Raw genomic sequence first — 22,921 nt, 5'->3', positions numbered from 1 at the left:
TCTATAACATAAATCTATGGCTTGCAAAGAATAGGCAATCTGTTGTTATTGCTCCAACAGAATACGATTGTCTTATCTATATTCGTTAAACCATGATTCTAAAATGGTATGGTTGTAACAAAAGACAACTATAGAGAGAATCGAGTTGATGGGTTTTCTGTCCCGTGATACTTGGGAGCGAATCTTAACTACAATATCTTTTTTTACTTCCTTACACCCTTTACATACAAAATGCTTCAGCAATAATAATGGTTAATTTTGGGTCAAGTTTATTTCCATCTTTTGGCACGTAACTCACCTTGATGTCCTTTCCACACATACTTGTATTATGTATGAGGCTTGCATAAATATCGATGAAAAATGTCCAAGAGGTTTAGCTTAGTTGGTTGAAGTAATGAGTTCTCATTGTGGAGACCTTGGTTCAAATCCCAAGAGGGACATCTTTGTGAAATTCTAAGTTGTGACTCTTGGTCTTCTATTGGTTGTATTTGTCTCATTGTAAAAAGGTGGATACTAAGTTGTGACTCTTGGTCTTCCAAATGTTGTTGCTAGTGTGGTTGTTCGAAAGGAGCTTCAATAAGTTTGTAATTCTCATGTTGTTACTTGAATAAGCACAAGATTTGTAAATGATTTCAATATAAAAAATATCGATGAAAACAAAATGTGTCTATATTCCGCCAAGAAACATTAGGCAATACAAAGTAAAGTTTGCGGTATTCCTCTTTACAACCATCACTTAAGTAATATCGCCATTGAGGTAAGTGTTATACATTTACAAGTTGATGGAGCTTTGTATTAGTGAAATAATTACAGGAAGATGCATAGTAGGTGACATGGAGACCCACAACTCATAATCAACATGTTAGATAAATACAATCACATCAATTTATTCTAATATTTTATCTAATAACTAGATTAAGTATCACTCATATATATTGTATCATATGCAACATAGAAGGAGAAAATGGAATATTAAAATGGAGATGGAAATGAGCGGGAAGGCTTATAGAAGGCTAAAATATGGCATAACTTGGGATGCAAAAAGCTCTCATTAAACAACACAATACAAATCTCACATATTACGAAGTATTAGTAATTGTCACATCACCAATTATCTTACACAAATCATACATCACAATCTTAACCAAACTACGACAATAAACAAAGATACTAATGTGTGTAACCAAAATTAGAGATTCAAAGAGCAGATACTGCAAAGCTAGAAGCAGACACAATAACAACCCTTTGTTTATCGCAATAATGTCGCCCACTTCCTTTCTTCTAAGTTATCGATGCGGCCTCCCCGAGCTTGGAGGTGAAGGTGGATGTGGGATGCGTTTGGAAGCTTTGTGGATACCGACAGGATGCGTTTATCCACGGGCTCCTTAATATCTTCTATTTTATTTATTCACTTCTGGTCTTAGAGTCGTCTTCAACTCTGTATATTTGCTTGTGTATCCCAATGTCAGGGCTAGATCAATTGATCTAACACGTATGATGACACCCATCTGTTTGCTTAAAGATTACAATAACAATTTGTTTCTTTCATAGCTAATGCAGCTTTCTATTCAGATATCCAACTAGTACTGCATGCACTCTTGAGGTAAATATTGGAAGAACTAGATATCACAATACTCTATAATCTACACCTGCTCACATATCTCTCCTTGGGTTTAAAAACTCACTAGATTTCTCAATCTCACTAGCTTTGTTACGGCCCGCTACACCCACCCAGCCTTTGTCGGAGTTGATCTGAAAACATATTTTGTTGGACAACTTACATAGAGATGCCTAATAGGAAATGAAGATGTGGAGATCTATAGGAACAGATTGATGTCCTATCATGATCTGATTTTGGGAGATAACAATTGCAAAGGTTTGGGATTAACTACAGAGTGGAATGGAGCATAAACTTCTATATTGGCATATAATGACCACAATTTGTGAGATGCAAAGAGAGTTAGAGCCCAATTCAAGTACGTAGGTTAAGGAAGTAGAGAGGAATGTTGGTATAAGTAGAACTTTGTACAAATTCTACGTGTATCTTATGGTCTCCATACCTTATCCTAAATCTTTCGATGATTGTTTGAGGCTTGAGCAATCTCTTTAATCCTAACGTTAACATTAGAGATCAACAAATAATGTTTATATATATATACATACACACACACACACATATATGTATATATTTACATGTGTATATATACATATACATAAATATATATATAAACATGTGTATATATATGTATATATATACATACATATATATTTATATATATACATATATATACATACATACATATATATATATATATATATATATATGTATGTATGTATATATATATGTATATGTATGTATGTATGTATGTATATATATATGTATATGTATGTATGTATGTATGTATATATGTGTACATATATATATACGAAGTCACAAGGTTCATTGAATTTTTGGCTTCAAATTCGAAATTCGGCAAACCTAGAAAAAAATTTAAAAAATTCGAGTTAAGTTCATATAGCAAGAAAAAAATACTTTTGGTTCATCGGAATATAGATCATTTGGTTTCATCGCCCAAGCTTTGTCGCTACTATTGTTGTTTGTTCTCCACCTGAGCTGGCGTTGCCTCTCTTGTCATCCCTTCTCCGCCTGGGCTTTCATCGCCAGTATTGCCTTCTCTGCTTGGGTTGCCATCGCCACTATCATCGTCTCTTTGCAAGACAACCGCAATAACTTTTGACGATAGTAAATAATGAGCTTGTTCATCACAATAATGTGTTATTTCTGCCTATGGCTGCAGACAACAATTCGACAAAAATCATTTGAGCTTTTCACGAGAAGAATAATACATTAGGTTGTTTTGGATGTTTAAGATACATTTGGTTTTATGTTATTATTTTTATTTAGAAGATTTAAGCTTATTTATTATTATAAAATTTATCTTTATTAATTGTGAATACAATACTAATATTTAGTATATAATTTATTTATTATTACATTAATATGTCAAAAAATTGGAAATTTGATTATTTGATTATTTTTCATTTTAATTTGTAAAGTTAAAATAAAAAACTAATTTATTTAATTTTTTTGTTTTAATTAATATAGCTGGTGATTTTAGTTTGTTTTTAAAGTTTAATGTTTTATAAAATAGAAATTAGCATTATTTTGATTTTTAGGAGTCAAGAGAAGAAAATGAAAATAAATTATTGGATATACTATTCTACATATTTAATATTTTATATATAAGGCGAATTGAATATTGAATTTTTATCCTCGTCGAACTTCATCCGAATTTCATAGTTGCCAAACTCGAACCTTGTTACTTAGCGCGCACGCACACACACACATGTTTCCAAACGCTTCCGTATCCCATTTTTTTTCCCCACATCTTGCATCCACATCCCTTATCTGCATCCAAATCGGTAACTTAGCCTTTCTTGAATGATCACCCTCTAGTCTATACTTTGCATGACCCAAGAAGACTAGAACTAATGGTAGCCTAAGAGTCACCGCTTGTAGAGCATAACTATTCCATGGTAGTGACAATTCATGTCTTTTGATATTCTTCAATATGTAACCATAAAAGTTAATAATAATGGAAGACAAAAGCATGACAACCATTGCCAACAAGTGAACCCTGATGATACTTCATAGTTATTGGTGATAATTTAGAGAGAGCTGATTCGCCTTCATAAACTCAAGAATGATGATTAGGACAATGTCATTCCACAAATCATACATCACAGTTTGAGCCAAAATGCGAGAATAAGCAAAGACACTAATGTCTACAACCAAAAACAAAGATTCAAAGAGCAGATGCGGCAAAGCTAGAAGTGGACACAATAATAACCCTCTGTCTATCATGATAATGTAGCCCACTTCCTTTCTTGAATGATCACCTCTAATCTATGCTTTCCATGGCCCAAGAAGACTACAATTGACAGTTGCCCAAGAGTTACCACCTGTAGAGCATTAATTATTCTATGGCGGTTACAATTCATGTCTTTCATTATTCTTTAATATGAAACCATAAAAATTAATAATAATGGAAGACAAACACATACTAACCCTTGCTAGTAAGCAAAGCCTGATGATACCTCATAATTACTAGTGACGGTTGAGAGAGAGCTGATTCACCTTCATAAACTCAAGATAGATGATCATGCTAATGCCATTGGATATTGCTTTAGACATTAACATGGCAATGTATCACCAAATGCTTCTAATGATAACATGGCAATGCATTACAAGAAACAATTTAGACATTGCTCGCAAGGCCCTTTTACTTACTCAATACAACTTGATATGACATGAATTGCCAAACACTTAAATTCCCATCGATTGGCATGGATGTGTCAGTAAGGAAAGTGAACTAATCCATCTTCAAGGCATTCACATGCTTATGACGCGGAGTAAACACAATAGAGAGAAGATATGAAGAGATAAAGGTTGACATTGATTACACAGTTGTTCCATTATCACTAACACCATAACAACATAAGAAGCTTGCTTGAAGATGAGCCAAGAGATGGAAAAAATTACACAGACATATTAGCAAAGAAGTTCTAAAATCGCAGATTTCGGACAGACGACCTTCAATACAACAAAGAAAGCAAAGAATAGTAGGCACAACCATTGTAGGTACACACAATATCTTCTGAAGCTACCAAAAACATTAAAAAAAACAAAGCTTAGGAATGTGCAAAAACTATGCTTAAATCAACCTAACTACCAAGAAGCAACTATTCATCTATTTTTTAAAAGGCCAACCGAAACCTTATTTGTTATTGTTGAAGATGTCATTGACAAAACCTATCATCTAATTCACCCCCTCCAGAATAACATGTCCTTGCACCTTGTTTATAAATTCTATGCCTTATGTTTTTGTCATAGAGCCAAGCTTTGATGAGAAGAGTAAAAGGGATCAATCCATTGTTTCACTTGAATGTAGAAGCTTCTCAAAGTCACAAGCAAAAGAATAACATTTCCATAACATGTAACCTCCATTTCTTCGCTTAGGTTGCCCAAGAGCCTCTTGTTGGTGAGAGCACTTGATCTTATTTTTTAAGCTCTCCGAAGTCTAGTAAAATGGCAACAAACAAAGGGAATATAGTAGTGTGTTGCTTTCACTTCTAAGCTACTCCTATATTTTTTAATGGAGTAGAGGATTTGTTTGCCTTTTTTGCTAAGCATGCAAGTTTATATCCTATCTTAGTTTCTTGTTGAGCATGCCAGCTTATGTCCTCTTTCTAAGTTTTGTATTCCTTGTATTATAGTTCTTATTCTTGTTATCCTTAAGTTAGAGTATATATCTTATTCTATTAAGCATCTAATCACCATTGACCATCCCTCCAATTCCAAACCCTAGCTAGCAATCTGCTTTTCCTGAACTGAATGATATGATTTCTTTTAATGGATTTCAAAGACTTTTTTTGTTATTCTTTCGTTTGGATGGAAACTAAGATTAAGTATTCAACCAAAATTTTCTTTGTATTCCATTCAACACTTTTAATCCACAATTCAGGAACCAAAATTTTACTCCACAATTTTTATTCCAATACATAAACTTCTGCGAGGAAATCCTTAACATACTAAGTGTACTTGAAAGGAGGGAAGATATTAGAATTTGAGTATTGGAGAGACTGTATTTGTTACCTGGGCCTTCTATATATTTGCAATCCCAAACTTTTTATAGGCTCAAAAGATTAACTTTACATCCGTATTTACATCATATCTTCTATATTCACTATCAAAAATTTCAGACCTTCTATGTATATACAAAATTGGGCTATACAAGTCCTAGTTAACAAGTGTAATAACCCCAACAGGTTATAACTTATTCAAACACCAAAAATCTTTATACTTCAGTTGTTTGACATTTCGTCAAACACTTTGCAAGCAAAGGTCCTCTGACTGATATAACTTTTCAGATTGCTGCAATGACTCTTGTTTCGATTTGCATCAAAGAGAATGCTTACAAAAAGACTCTAAATTTTCTAAACAATGACCTAACATGAATGTGCAACTAATTTTGACAATATTCAATACAAATATGTGACTTAAACTACTTGCAATATGCAGCTACAGCAACTAGTAATTAAGACAAATACTTTGGATGCAATCTAAGATGGCATTAATGCACTTACAACCAAGTGGCATTAATATAAACACTTAGTATGCAAAATTATAACATTATTTATGCCAAAAAGAGAACTTACAGCCAATTGACATTTTGTCAAACAATTGGCATGCAAACTAATAAGCTGATCATCAAACTCTAGGTTTACAATATAGATAGTCTAAAAATTACAATGCTCTTTAATTGCAAAATCATAGCCTTCCTTTGATACCAATAATGCCAAATGGCAAACAAAGACAAGTACAATGTAAAATAATGAAGTGCTGAAGCTATATTTTGTACTCAGCTGAAAACCTACATTTCTCAAAAAATATGCCAAATGAGAAGTGAAGAACCTGATTGTGGATGGCTGTAATATTTTCCTTCAATGCTGCCCCTTCTGCTTGCTTTTTTTTTTTTTCCGATCTGCTTTTTCCACTTGCTTTTTCCGGATTTGCTTTTTCCGTTTTTGCTTTTTCAGTTCTGCTTTTTCGGCCTGCTTATTTTTGGACTGCTTTTTCGGCCTGCTTTTATCGAACTGCTTTTTCGGTGTGCTTTTTCGAACTGCTTTTTCGGCTTGCTTTTTGTACTGAAATATTTTTTTCTCAAAGTAGCACAAATAGAAGACTGAAGTATCTTCCTCCCAGCTACAATAATTCAAGTGATATTTCACACCCTCAAAATCGCGTACCAATTGAGAGTTTTCGTTCTCAATGGCCTCAAATATTTTTTCTCAATGTAGCACAAATAGAAGATTGAAGTATCTTCCTCCTTGCTGCAATAATTCAAGTGATATTTCACACTCTCAAAATTGCGTACCAATTGAGAGTTTTCGTTCTCAATGGCCAGTTGTGACTATTGCAGAAACCCTAGGCTCCACAATGCACATCAACAAACATCAACATCAACAACAACAAATCTGGATTATTAGAATGAAGCTCGGGGTGCCTATTTATTCTTTTTCCTCCACTTTCTCCAGAAGCTTCTAGAACATTATTTTGTTTTATCTATTAAGTGACTTTATAAAATATTTTATAATTCAAGTCACTTTATTAAATTAATTAAATATAAAGTTACCTTTTAATATTTATTTATTTGATAACTTTATAAATAATTAACTTAATACCACTTATTTATTTAATTAAAATAATTAATTAGTCATCCTCATTAAATATTCATTATTTTGGACAACCTAATTAATTAAATTAATTAAATCAAATTGCCTCCAAAATGGGGACATGACAACAAGACTCCTATTGACATGCCATTTACAATTAATTACATACTAGCCATTATACAAAATTGTGTTCCGTTTGCCTTTCATGTTTTTATTCTTTTGCCCTTCTATTCTAGGGCACTTGAATTCTTCTCCTTTGAATTCGCTATGAACAAGGAGGTAAGGCCATCCTTAAATTCCTCAGATGAGCTATGGACCACATTTATTTCCTTTTTCTCCTTGGTAACACTTTTTGATTTTTATTAATAATTTAAATGGGTTTACATTGAAAGTAACCTAAAGATCATAAACCAGAGCTACTCCCACCTACACCTAACACCATGACGATTTGGAATACATCGTTGATCAACCCCAGAAAACTCTCACTCCAACCTTCTCACATTCGACACTAAAAAAGCATCTCAAAAATTTCACATCAAAAAATGATAGGGCTTGTTTATGATTAAATTCAAACCAAACCAAACTAATAAAACACACATACACAATTTCATTCACTCGAGAGTTGGATTGTCTACGTGTGCTCGTCTTAGCCTCTATGCATTTTTTCAGCCTTTGGTTCCACATTGTCTTCAACCTTTCTACCTCTACGACCTCTTCTCAGTGCATGTTTCCTCTGTGGAACTTCCACATCTGCTAGCCCCTGTCTTCGCTTTATTTCCTCAATTTAACCTTCTAACTACTGCAAGCACAAAACCAATTTTAGTGCTTACTACCCACGACGTGCATCTGTGAACCTTTCTTTGCTTTGCTGTTCATCAAACCTACACACGAACAATATAAATCTAGTGTCCTCCACTCTTTCGAGATTAACAGAATGATCACTCAAATTCAGGCCAAGAATAGAATCCATTTCGCCCAGGAATTTCGAAGGAGTGATGGCTTCTAGAACCGAGCGTGCTACTACTGTCGACTCCTCCAAAAAGAATTCACCACGCCATTAACATCACATAAACATTTGTGTTTGTTCTATGTCTGTTTTCAACCTAACTGAACATTTAACCTAGAACAATCATTACATATTTTGTTAGACAATCATCCTCAAACAAAAACATGCCTTCTAATTGCCTTTTACTTATTGAGCCATAAAATGCGATTTGTTGCTTTGTTGCAATAAAAGTGAAAGATGTCTCCATCTTCACACAACAAAACTAGAGCATGCTTTTTTGAACACCTTCATTTGTAAAAATGAGCTTCAAATGCTAGGGTTTTCTAAAGATCTTTGGACATTCCCAGCAATCAATCCTATCATTTCGACCTCCTCATCATCAATAACTCCCTACATCTGTACACTGCTACCACTCTCTATGCATCACCTTGGATCATCCTAGTTAATTTTTAAGTGATCAATTTAGATTTTGCAATACTCTCAAATCCTTAATTAAAATATCACCTTTATTAGCAAAGGTTAGAGCCCAATTTGACAAACTATCTGCTTCCTTATATCCATTCCTTTTAACATGTGTAATTCTAAGGTCATTTATCCTCACCAATTACATATTAATAAGATCAACACACTTCTGTAGATGCCAAGCCTCCATTGTTCCTTTAATTATTGTTTGAATGATGATGAGGGAATCCCCTTCAAGATGTAATCTCCTAACCCCTAAACCTTTTGCCATCTTGATTGTTGCCAATGCTGCCTCCACTTCTGCTACATTATTTGATCCATCCTCTAATCTCTTTTTGTGTATAGCAATAGGTTTCCTTGTCCAATCCTGAATTCTAAAATCACCCAACAAACCAAGGTTGCCCTTGGAAGTCAGATAAAAAATTCACTTTCTACCACCCATCCTTAGGTTTTATTCAAGCAATAGTATCCATGACACATGATATTGGATTAACCCATTATTTCCCATTAATGGGCTCAATTATATACTTTTTGAACCAGTTGTTTTCCTCTAGATTATTAGCATGCAAAAGATACTAAAGAAACTCTACATTCTTCTTAATCACCGGATTTCTTTCTATAGATGTTTCCTTGTCTTCTGAAACCAGAATGGGATACCTGGCAACCGGTTTTCCCTTGATAGTAAATTATCTGTTGTCCTCAATTTTGACATTACAATACTAGGGCAACCTGATGCATTTTTCTCATGGATTAGTACCGATTCTTAATCTACTTTCTACCTCTAACCAAGCTTCTTATGTAGCCAGCTAAGGTACAAGTCGGTTAGTCAAGCATTTAATTACATTATAGGTCCAAATTTTGGAAAAGTAAACTAAAACCCAAGCAAAGGACAACATAAGATCATGCACACTTAAGGATAGGTCCACATGGGGCTTAGGAGTCAGCTCCCAACCATGCAAGATGCCACGTCATCAGCGGGAACTGTGTGAAAAGAAACAACATGACTTGCTGGATGAAAACTGTAGGAAACAGAGACTGCAAAGAACAACACAGAACTCAAAGAATATGAAACATCAAAATGCGCACACTTAGGACAAGGATCTAGAATAGGTCCTCAACATGATGTGAACTGTGCGCAAACTGAAATCAAAGGCAACAATGGCTACTTTGCAAACAACAGTCTGGTACAGAAAACAAGAAATGTTTTTTTGGTTGATGCAAGATTGCTTGTTAACCCAAGATACTCCTGCATCAACTTTCATGGTTGATATGTATGCAAAACATGGAGCATCAATACCAATACCTTGTACAGGCAATGACATAAGACCAAACGTTGAAAATGCAGAAATCTGAAACATAGATGAGGTGTAAGAAGAATTTCTGCAACCTATTCCGCTTCCTTCTATACTTTTGTGAAATGGAAATTGTGAATTCAGCGAATTGGCATTTGTGTCATGTATGAAATAGATTTGTTGAAGTGGATTAGAAATTTTCAGAAGAGAATGCAGGTCACAGAGTTTATGAATACATTGGTGTGTATATATGCCTGTAGCAGATTGTCGCTACTGTCATGATCACAATGGTTGAGTTCAACATTCATGGGCAAGAAATATGGAATTGTCTTTTCAATCTATCAAGTCAAACTCTAAAGCAATATCCTTCCATAAAAATGTTGCTCCAGAAGAGATTTGGAGTAGCGTGGAGACACTCATGAAAATGTATTTACACAAATCTTTTTCGTCACATGTTCTTGTAGAAATTACTTTACCAGGCTATGCACCTTGATTTGGGGCAACTGTCACATACAATGGTCATGTTCATCACAACCCTGGCTATTGGGGAAGCGTCAAACATGCTGAAATTTCTTCCACAGAGGCTACTATTCTCTGGCACAAATGAGAAGAATTAATGTAGGAATCAACATCAAATAAAGGTAATACATGCAATGTGTGAGTTGTTCGACATAACACCTTAGTGTTGGGACTAAAAAGTTAGGCAACTGTTTACCAAAATGCCACATTAATGCTATGAATCGATGGTGGATGCGTTCGATTGTTCGATTGAATTCTCATTTACATGTTTGACAAAATGGCGTGAATTGAGAATTTCCAAAAGAAAGGAGCATGCAGATTTTTGGAGTCTCCAATATCGTTTAAGGATGGCAATAGTTTTGATAAGGGTATGATATTTAACATTTCCATGTGATCAAGCGTGATGGAGTTTGAATAAGCACTCGTCAAGCATTTGACAAGGTGCCGACATCCATAAACACATGATGCAATGTGAATTAATTATGGGTAAGCATATCAATCGCTTGACAGGAAGCCACACTTGGAGGAACTCGTGGTGCAAGGATTTTATCATTTCTCGATTTGGCCACCTTCTACTCATGGATTTTTGTTGAAGAAAACAAATCAGATAGTTATACAAAAGCAAGGTGGGTGAAATGTTTGACGGAATGCCTCAAAGTAATGTGCTCTCATAGCATGTCATGATGGCAAGACATGCATGCGCAATGTGGGAGCCAAGACAATGAACGTGAACTGTTTGATGATATGTCCATAAAGATATGTATGCAAAAATGTGAAATCATAGATATCATGACTGAATTTCAACAATTATTGATACCATCATTCCAAAACGGCATGATACTCTTGTGGCAGGGGCAGCACATGAGAAGCACTAGAATTTTGGTGATGACACAGATTTCAATCACAAAGCTCTCTTGTGTCTCTCAACATTAAGTTATTCAAGGAAATGGGGTAATATGTAGAATCATATCAAATCTCAAGGATCCCACTTTATGAGGATAAAGAGTCAATTCATTTGGTTTGTGCCAAAAAGAAAAGATTATTTGAATTCTTTATAAGGTTTGACAAGCCAATCCCATAGGGCACTGTGCTGAATGATCTGTATTGAGAAGAATATTATTTTTATATTGCAAAGACCAGTTTCTCTTCAAAGATGAGTAAAAGATAGACATAACGTACATGAAGCTACAAATTGATGCACTGTCTAAAGTTGACAAATGTGAGGGCAGTGATAGTCCAGGGCAATAAGTTGCACACAATTTTGACTTATGGAAGAACTTCAGAAGTACTTCAAGTGAAGGCAGTCAATAATTTCTGTTTCTTTAAAACTTTTGATTCACAACTTTACAAGAGGGATAGTGAGGGAATAAAGTTGTTTACAATGGAAAATATTTGGCAAACATGCTTGACTGGTGACAAACCATTTATGCTGATACAGATAAAGGTTTATAGCCTCAAACAAAGGTTGTTGCTGGAAGATTAATTCTTTATGTTATTGATGTAGGTTAAGCTATTGATAAACAACGTTATTCACGAATAGAGAAAGGATGTCAAGCTCATCTTGTTGGCATGACTACCTCATGGCGCTTTCAACTGTTCAAGTGGTGAAGTAATGACAAAGAAAGAGGAAGTAGATAAAGATAGAAGGCTCCCTCAACAAGACCAATCACTTGCTTATTTTGATTTCTCTTTTTGTAAAAGTGACATGTCTCTCTTGTTAGTAAAGTTTAATATTTTAAAATAGAAAATGTGAAATATTTTTAATCTCAAATTAAATGCATTAATATGTAATATTTAAAATATTATTTAGATTTGTGATTATGAAGATTTGTTATAAAATTCAGCATATTCATAATGTTTGAATTAAATTGTTATTGTTGCAAATTTTAGTTGAATTTTGTCTATGTCGAACATGAACATGAACCATGGGGACATTGCTTCTCACAAGCTCTAGGGCCAATGCTGCTAGAACTGATCTAATTTGGGGCATAGGGAAGCATGGACAGCTATTTTTTGATTTCATCTAATTCTTCAGTTCTTGTTTTTGAAAGAATTCCCACCACTCTAACAAATGTAGGATCAAAATTCTCTGGGAGAGGCAACACCATGCCCAAGTATGAAGACAAGTTGTAATTTTAGGCAATGAATGCCTCCTATTTGCTCTCCACTGTACTATCTTCAAAGAAAATTTCCCTTCTTTGTGCCCAACCTACCCTACTTCCAAGATAGATCTTTACTTTATGACTTTCTCCGTGTTATATTAAAATTGGATAACCTTAAGTATAAAGAGATTAACAAACAGAAGGGTCAGTTAAAAATGCAAGTAACAAAGATGAAATATATAAAAACATAAAATCGATTCATAGGGAAAAAAGATAAAACCCTAGGCTATCATTTTTTCTATTACAAGTTTTTGAATTTAAAATGTGTAAAAACGTGCAGATAATTTAAAGAAGAGCGAATCATAGTAAAAATGAATGTTTTCGATTCACCGTGACTTGATACTTGAAGTTGAAAGTTGGAAGGTAGCGTTCCATGGGATGTGGGGATGTGTCACCTAGAGTCCAGAGGATGCATCTAACGTTCTGGACATCCTGTAGACTTGGGGCCTTTGATGCCATCTATTCGGGAAATTGAATATGCAATTGTTTGAGAACGATCATTTAATGTTTTCTCATAATGAGCAAGAAGAAGATTGTAAATCAGCATTAGAGAGGAAGAAAGCCTAATATGGGTGAGTTAAATGACTAGAACCTGTAGGAGGACCTTGAGTATGTAAATTATGCACAGATTGTGTTTCCTTCACAGTGTGAATTGTAATTTGTGCTCCCAAGCTTTGATTACTGTATGTGTTGTTTGGAGTTTTCATCTGTGTGGAGTAAGGGAAACATAATAAAATGCACATGTGCGTGCAACAAAATTACCATACACAAAGATTTGATTGTTTCTGGAAAACACCTCTGTGCTTTGCACATGGAGGAGCTTTTATTGTTGTAGGAATAATTATAAGGTACCAGCATAGATGGACAGTATGTTTTTTTCACATGCATTTAATCAGAACCAGTTTTTGAAACACTCTCACTGAACCAAAAAGATATGAATGAGAAGGAAAATAATTGGTTTTGAACTTGAAATTGGCTCTGATATGGTATCCACCTTGCCAATTGTCCAGATTTTCCCTTGAAAGAGGATGTGTTTTACCAGCTTCCCCTCTGCATACTGGGGAACATCAACCATGCATGTTAGAAGTATTTTGCATGATTGCTAACTTATTGTCTATAGAGGATGCATCTGATAATTAAAGTGATCAGGTTATTTATTGAACATCCACCTTGCATAACTGCCCCACCTTCCCACAAATCACCACACCTCAACCCCCTGCTCTGACTTAACCTGTCACTTAAAGATTTTCTTGTCTATGATTCTACCCTGTTTTATAGAAGTCTATCAATAGATGTGGCTACAAACTCATCAATTAAGTAGTGAAGCAAAGCATTTGTGCTTATGCTAGTTAAATATATTTTATTCTTTTATATTTCTTGGAGATGCTAGTGTCAATGCATATGATATTTACTACAAATTGTGACAAAACTTATCTTTTGTGCAGAGTTTGAAAGAATTCTTTGTAGTAATTATTTATGTTTCTTCATGAGTTGCTGATGATGCTTGCCAGTTGTAATGGCCAGGACCAACCAGTTGTTGGTAAATATATCTGCATGAATATCTATTGACACAGATTTGTTTCTTAATTTGTTATATACCAACTAAACTGCTGAATTTTTCACCTAATATGTCAATCCCAATGACACTAGTGCTGTAAAAATAAATACAGGAATACCTTAGTATCTTCATTTTCAACAATTTATGATTATGACAGCAAATACTTATCTGGTGTGTTTGCATAAAGCCCAACCAAAACTGGTTATTGGTTGATAGAGTCTGATCATTATTTATTCAATTTCCTCTATTATTGTTCCTGCAACTTTTTGCTAGTTAATTGCCGATGTTACTTACCAAGAATAATGCCCTTCATCACTGGTCGATGTTGTTTCCATTCATTAATTAAGTCCTTTGATTTGATAATTCTCTGCCAATTTGGCCTCAATCACTCTTTCATTGGTCCAATCAAGTAATTTCGTATACTATTTAACCATTATATCTTTCTGACATTAGTCTGTCCTGGGGCAAATTATTGTTCATTTATTTCACCTGCTATCCTAATGTTCCTCCTATGAAAAATAAAAATGTTTTTCTACTTATCTCACTTTTAATCACACTCACAATTAAATCAGTTATTTTATTTTATTGTTTAATTTCCTAACATATGAGTGAATAACTAAAAAATATTAGCTCACTCCACATCAGTAACTTTCTTTCCCAAACTTCTCTACTTTCACTCATCTTCTTTCCACTTTTCACTCCTGTTCATTTGACCTCTCCATTTAATTTCCCCTAATACCATTTCCCTTTCCATTTGCAAATGGAATTTTCCTATTTGACTCCTCTTAGCTAACCGTTTCAAGTGATTGGAGTCCTTGATCTTCAATCAATCCTATCGATTCAATTGATTTTGAAAATCTGTAAATTGAGGCCACAATCCTCAACGCTTCTTTGATTATTATCACTATCATCGTATCATTACAATTTCTCGAATTAGTGTACTTTGCAATTTGAGAGCAACATCAAATTAGAGGATAAAGAAAAATAATTGAATGATGTCAATGGGATGTGCAGATTTTCAGTCTATTTATCATTTTTATGCAATTCATTTTGATGTTTTCATGGTTGGTTCCTAGTCGACATTATTGGTGAACCCAACGTGAATGCTTAAAATGTAATAAAATGTTTGAGTTTCGTGTCTACAGGAACTCATGATAAAATCTTCTTGCAAGTGCTTCATTTGATCTAGTCTTCCTTGTATTTGATCTAATTCTTTTTTTTGTAGGGTTTTCAGTTGCATTAGTTTTTTAGTTTCTAATGCTAATTGGATGTTTTATTGTATGTTTTATCTCTAAGATCTGAGATGGCTAAATGAATCAACAAATATCAATTAGAATTAATTAGATGAATTAATGAACAGCAACTATCTCTCTTATAATTAGATGTATCAATGGACAACAACAATATCACTTAGATTAAATTAGATGGACCAAATGAACAACTTCACTTTGATCTAAGCAGGTGGTCAACGTACAATTTCTATTCTGACATAGATTAATTAGGTGGTAAATTGTACCCTACAATTTTCACCTAGTTTTAATTGGGAAGGAAAAGAAAACAATTTGTTCTATTTTGATCACGTTTCCTTTCTTAATGGGTAAATGAACAAGTGTCTATTGTGCTTGGTATCGTAGGGTGGACCCACAATTGTGCAAAGTATCCTCTACCCTTCTTTTGTAGACCTTAGGTGTAAGAGAAAGTTTAACACTGCTCGATTTTTCATTTCTTAGGAGAGACTTTTTTAGGGATTTCATCACCACTAGGTTTCTCCTTGAGCAAATTTTCTTTTCAAGCTGCTATATAAAAGGTTAGCAAGTTAAGGCTTGTCTAATTTGAAGCATATAGCCAAAGTGCTATTAGAGTTGGGTATTAAATGACCCTAGACCCATAAGGGTTGTCAAACATTTAAGTAGCTTGCTTTGTGAATTTTTGTACTTTGATACGTTCCTCAAATATTCACTATGAACCATTTTGTAATTAGAGGCCCAAATCTCATACTTCTTTGTTTAGGGAGCGTGGATTTTTTATCTCGTAAATGCTCTCCATGTAACCCTCATTGTGAAATATGAATCCCTCGCTTACAAGTTTTTGGACCTTTGGGGTAAGAGGAAAGTTGTGTTGGTGCCAACCCCAAAGCTTGTGCCATGACCTCTAGTTGTTCACCATGAACATGCATTTTCTTGACGTGGTAGATCCAACAAGAAGTATCCTCTTTCCATCCTAGGTTGTGCTTGCTTACAAGAGTTTTAAATAGGATGACTAGTAAATGTAAACATTGGCTAATTCAGGCTTCCAGGTCTTTGGTCTTTAGAGTCAAACATCCATTTTGTTTGATGTGTCTTATGTGAATGTTCAAATAGCATTTTCGTTCAGAACCAAAACTCAACTTTTTTTCCGAACACAGTTGACACATAATATCTGTCAAAAATATTTGAGACTTGAAAACTTGTGCATTGTTTTTGAAGCAAAAACAATAGACTTTGAAAACTTTGTTCAACCTTTCATTTAAAAAAATAGGTGTCACATTAGGTTAAACTTTGCATTGTCATTTTCTTAAGTCTTAAGTTGATCATTGCCTTAATTTGTATTGTCCCAAACTCTGGCCTTTTTTTAGTAAAAAAATCAAATCCTTCATTTTAGGTAATTTCAATTCCCTAGAGTAATAAAGTCTTAGGCTGGCATCCTTAAATCAGATTATAAAAATCCTAAGATCAATTCTTATATCAAACTTAGGTTATTTTTAGGAGATGGATACCTTCTTGAATTGTCCTTTATTATCACTATCAACAAGTCGAACCCCAAGCTCATTAGTATTGTAACAGGTAGATTTTTTTTCCATTATGCATTGTTTTTCTTTTTGGTTCTTTAAGGTCTTGATTTCTTTTTAGTTTTGTTTGGTTACGTCCATACATTTGCATTGCTAAGGTTTTCAAAACTCAAACTTAGAAAATAGGATCACATTTTCCATCTTTGGTTATGTTTCATGTCATCCAAAAAGTTCATACAACACATAGCATTACTATAGTTGCATTCCAAGTTCATTCCAAAACCTCAAAAAAAATTTCCAAGAAAAAAAAAACAAAAATTTTCAAGCATCCTTGATCTTAGTCCAAAACGAATATGATGGATTGACCTTACTTCTATAGTAGAAAATGTGACCCTTCAATTGAAAGAGCATCGCCCCTATATCAACCTTCCTACCCTCCTGGGACTATTTTATCACTGTCAACTTGTCAATCACATCAATCCAACTTATACATGTCCTGGTATTTGAATCATAGTTATCTTCTCCAAATAAGTCCTATCCCTATTTTTGCATCACTAGAGGAAAAACTAGCTCAGAAAATAGAGATCTCAGAAAAAATAGTGAAAAATGTAAAAAAGAATAAAGTCGAGAGACATCCAAACCACTTTAAAAATTTGGAGGCTCAAGTTCAACACTCAAGCAAGTTGGCATACCAACTCTCATCTCACTAATAGACATACCAACTCTCATCTCATAAACACACATGCCAAACAAAATTCAACCAAGGAACACAAACTTCAATCTAATTCTAGATCAAAATTCATTCAACCCAATCCCAGATCAAGCTCCCTTAAGCGAAATCAGAATTCAATCCTCATTTAACGAAATTTCAAATCAAGCCTGTTTCAACCAAATCCCAAATCAAATGCCATTCAACCAAATCCGAAATCAAAGCCTGGATGAAAACTCCGTTCAATCAAATCTCAAAACAAAATTTGTTCAAACCAACACATTAAGAGTTCAACCCAACACAACTAGACACTAACTTCATGCAACCAAATTTTGATCTAAGTACCATGTAATTAGGTGTTGACCTAAGTCCTATTGTAGTTCCACTCGCATAACCATATAACATGCAGCCAAGAGCTTGATACAATTCAACAAGGACCACCAACAAATTTTGAATCAAAATCTTTACCAATACAACTAAGCTTTGGTAGCATTCAACTTAAATCATCAAGTGTTCCTCAAGCAACCATACAACTACCAATGCCACAAGTAATTGTGCAAACAGGTCAATACTTACCAAGTTCAGTACACAAACTAGTTCACTATTAGTCACAGCACGTGTTAATGAATCTCATCTTATGTCCTCAAGGGTATCCCAAACAAGCATGAATATAGTTACAATCCAACTACTTTTTGGATCTCAACCAAGCATAGCCAATGTGCCACTCATTGTGCTACTTGTCCAATCAACAAATGCATGATGACACACAAATACCAATGTAATATTTTAAACAAAACTTCACAAGCAATGGAAACACCAAACTGAAACTTATGAGTAGATGCTTGCAAGACAAGATTATACACAAGAAATTATTTGTAGGCAATGTTTAAATCATTTATCTTTTCTAGCAATGACTCATACAAAATAATCACATCAATGACACACCCACCTCCCACCAAGAAATTGATAGCCTCCATTTCTTCGTCCCCTAAAGTTTCACAAGACCAGTCTATGCTATATCAAACGGTGCATCCATTGTTGAAAACTCCCAAATGCTATTTGTAAGAGATTTTTAAGCTAAACTAGTTCATAACGCAAGTTCCTTTCATGATTCAAAATTCTAGATGTAATGCCACCATCACTGTCATGTGCTCCATTCCTAATCAAACCCATTTAAGAGTCCCATTCAAGAAAGAAAAGAACCTCTGAAAGGCAATTGAGCAAAAGAAAGAAAAGACTTAAACCATATGGGTTCCTAAGTCCTTTGTGGAAGCAATGCATTCCAAGGAACCACAACAGAATGAAAAATCAAAATCCTTGTGGATTTCTAAGAGGCTTCTCAAAGCACAATTTCCTAAAGGAAAATCTAAGTTGGCATCCAAAGTTACTATCCTTCCATCTAAATCTCTACCACCTTTCTAATCTATTTTGCGCCCTTATGTCTTAAAATTCCATACACTGTTCCATGAAAGTCCCTAAATCTACAATTTGCCTCTTCATCATCTATTGCGTCTTAAGGTGTCGTACCAATGTTGATCTTGTCCACATTCTCCTCCACTCAAAAGCAAGTTTGTTTGCACTCCATCATCTAACACCTATTTTCTAGCCTTTCATCCATCCTATCCAAATCCTTTACATAAGTCCTTATTTTGTTTCATCCAATCATCCATTTCATTTCCCTTCCTACCAACATCTTTGAACATACCTTGATATCCATGTTCCATTATTGCACATTTGTCAAGGTTATCTTTCAAAAAACAAGATGCTTGAGTCTTTCCTCCATTTCCTCGCATGCATCTATTATCTTCTAAAAAAATATCAAAATGTAAAAAAAAGAAAAAAAAGAAAAAAATAGAATAACACATTCACTATTGAATACTTGGCAAATTGGTGCTACTACGATGAAAATGTGGCAAATAGGCATCGTGTGTAATCTATCATGTTCTTCTATCCTAGGCTTGGGGGTAGGTTTCATCCATGCTACTATCACATCCTATCTAACACTTGTTTCAGTATTGAAACTCAAATAAACTTATTAAATTGTATTAGCAATTCATTGAATATATAGAGTTTCCAATTTCTATAAAGGCGTTAATGAAAAAAGAAAAGCTATCTAAATAAAGACAACAACTAAAAATAGAAGTTGTCTAAATGACCCTAGGATACTGAGATTGTATAAATGATGACAACTAAGATTTTAAATAACAAGCTAAAAATAGCATTAACCTAGGATACTAAAAATAGTCTAATACCCTCCTGTAATGGTCTATTAACTACCCTGCAAAAGACTACATTTCTTGTGGTCATAATTTTTTCAGAACATTCTGGTACTACTGAGACCCTTCATAGATCTACATGATGTCAAACATAAAATATTGCTTAAGCAATCCATACCAATCCAAAAATTGTGACATTGTCATTTCTTGAATAACCAAAAAAGTTCGGTGCCCAGTTTATAGTCAACACACTATAGCTCACTCAAATCATAATATCAACCTATGCAATCCAAAAATGATCATCTATAGATATTTCTGCAACCATTTGTAACTGTGCAAGATCTGATACATAATAAATAAACCATACCGATCCAATCTCTCCACTAAACAAACTAGGAACATTGTGAGGGAAAAGAAATATGTTGACATCAATGAAAACGCATTAATGCTTGCACATATAATGCATAGCCAAAATCCATCTAGAAAAAAGAAGAAGGTAGCAACCTTTTTAAGATTGCTTTGCAGCAAGAGACAAGTCTATCACTAACCCTCTAAGAATCTACAAAATTTATGAACACCAGTCATTATAAAACGATCTATCACTAACCCTCTAAGAATCTACAAAATTTATGAACACCAGTGATTATAAAACGACCAACTTGATGTTGGATAACAAAGTTGCACTTCTCTATAGCCAGAGACACAAAAAACAACTACCTATATTTTGAGGAAATATCAACAAATCCTTCAAAGTTTTGTTGATGAACATGGTGCCCCAAAACAAACTATAAGATACCATGCTTTGCAAGAGTATTTTGCTGATGAGCATTGGAACACAAAATAGATTGCAAGAGGCGACACTTTTTGTGGGGAAAAATCAACAAAACCTTGGAAAAAAGGGTAAAAACTCTATAACGTGAGCACCTAACACAATTTATAGTTGATTAAATATTTGGAGTTTAAATTTTTCAATTGGGTTTAAAAAATTTTGGGCCTAAAGTTTTGTTTAAAATTTTTTGGATTTAAAATTTTTTGTGGTTAAAAAATGTTTGGGTTAAAAAAATAGTGGATTTAAAAATTTTACGGTTTAAAAGTTATGGTTTTACACTTTTAGGGTATAAATATATTTGGGTTTCAGAATTTAAGGGCTTAATTTTTTGGGTTTACAAATATTAGGGTTTAAATTCTTAATGAAAATCACTGGCAACAATGGAAAAAGGACTTGGAAAATGTACATAAAAAACAATGTAACACAGATTTAGTAGAAAAGACATGAAATTTGTATTGAGTTGTTCAAAACTAGTTTCACCTATTAAGGCTCATCAATTGAACTCAAGAGAAAAATATACATGTAGAACTGAATAAATAGCGTTGTAAAGCCTTACAACATTACCTAAAAAGGTTGTCACATGATTGTTTGGAAAATGGCCGTTACATGATCATTGGGATTCTCCTTTGAAGAATAAATTTGGAAGTTTCTAGAAAGAGATAATAATAAAAAAAAAAACAAAATTCTAACGACAAAAAATTCAAATCATCTTATCCCAAGTAATTTTGGAAAGAGTAGATTCTTCGTGCTCCTTCCCAGAATTAGCTCGGGACTTCTTCGGAGGTTACCAATCTTAGTTTAACTGCATTGCATTGTGTGCCCATGGTGACAACAAGAATTAGGAAATTTGAAAGGTGAATTATAGAGAAGGAATAAGAATTAAACAAAAATAAATTTACTTCGAGTAATGAAGGAACCAAGTTGCCTAGGATTTTGTCTACAAATTTGTGGTGGTGAATATGGCGTAATGCAGGAATTTCTTGGTTGAGCCGATGAAGTGTAGGGTTTAGGGTGTTCCCCAAGTTGATCATTTTAGTTGTTGGACCAAAATCAAGTTTGAAAACGAAGGGGAATCTCGCCTACAAATATGTGGTGGTGGAATATGGCACAACACGAGAACTTCTTGGTTGAGCCGATGAAGTGTAGGGTTTAGGGTGGCTCTCAAGTCCATCGTTTTAGTTGAATGGGCCAAAATCCAATTTGAAAACATTGGGGGTCCTCTTTTTGATCTTTTGAGCAAGAACTCAACACAGAAGCATTGACTTGGCCATCAGAAGGACTTTGTTGAAGCAATGAAGTGAGAACTTTCTGGGGTAGGCCACAAACATGCAGTCTTTCAAATAAGAGCTTCTTAAGTTGAACAAAGCTTGAAGAATATGATTCTCTGATTAGTTACTGATGAAGCTCGTTATTGACAAAGGACTTCTTCTGATGAATTGGGTGCCAGGAGTTGTACCTTATAAGCATTAAGCTTATACTGATAACATTGGGCAGAAAGAATACTGGTGGAACGGAAATGAGGACCTTAGCAAAAGGTGATTTCCAAGAGCGTCATCGAAGAGCCAGAAACATAGGGAGTGGTCTTAATCTGTGGAAAGATACTCTGATAGTAGAGAAATAATCTTGTAAGGAGGCCAAAGATCTCGACCAAATACCAATACATCATCAATGAATTGCTTGTAGAAGAACTAAGGAGAAATGTCCACGATAGAACACAACCGCTCTTCTAAATGACAGAGAAACATTCAAGCATAAACCACAACAAAATCGCTTCCCATAGCAAATCCTCTGATATGTTTGTAGAAAACATTGTTGAACTCCAGGAAGTGAAAATATAACACTAACCTTGCAAGTCTTATGACTATAGCGATCAGTCGAGAATCAAGATTGTAAACACCGAAATAAGAAGACATCGTAGATTTTAAGGCTCGAAGCCTTGTATCATTGGGGATGCTTGGGTATAGAGATTCCACATCAAAGGTGAAAGGGAAATAGTCTTGAGGAAGGCTGGGAGACTAGAGGTCAAGTAAAAGTGAGAGGGAGTCTTTAAGATGGTTATTCTAACTTACAAAACATGAAGGAGGTAATGCAAATGTTTCAAGGCTGGTTCAAGAAAGTAACCAAAATACGAGTAGATAAGTCTACCAACTAACACAGACCTATGA

At 34.4% G+C, this 22,921-nt stretch overlaps 1 protein-coding gene across 5 annotated transcripts in view; it reads left to right on the top strand.

Moving 5' to 3' along the window:
- LOC149579489 (protein EARLY FLOWERING 3-like) overlaps window positions 1–22,921 on the top strand; it is a 61,583-nt gene that overhangs the window by 3,994 nt on the left and 34,668 nt on the right. For 2 of the 5 annotated variants that reach the window (XM_089833134.1, XM_089833148.1), the window contains exon 2: window positions 14,123–14,217. The exons of the other annotated variants lie outside the window; for them this stretch is intronic. In XM_089833134.1, coding sequence (XP_089689260.1) covers window positions 14,194–14,217 — 24 coding nt within the window. In that variant the 5' untranslated portion in view covers window positions 14,123–14,193. The remainder of the gene's footprint in view (window positions 1–14,122; window positions 14,218–22,921) is intronic. 5 annotated transcript variants of the gene reach the window in all.

Source organism: Cupressus sempervirens, chromosome 1, assembly GCF_028749045.1.
Source record: "Cupressus sempervirens isolate cs-2001-9-10 chromosome 1, ASM2874904v1, whole genome shotgun sequence".
NCBI classification, from domain to species: domain Eukaryota; kingdom Viridiplantae; phylum Streptophyta; class Pinopsida; order Cupressales; family Cupressaceae; genus Cupressus; species Cupressus sempervirens.
The sequence above is the reverse complement of the archived record's forward strand: the minus strand, read 5'-3'. Positions and strand labels throughout refer to the sequence as shown.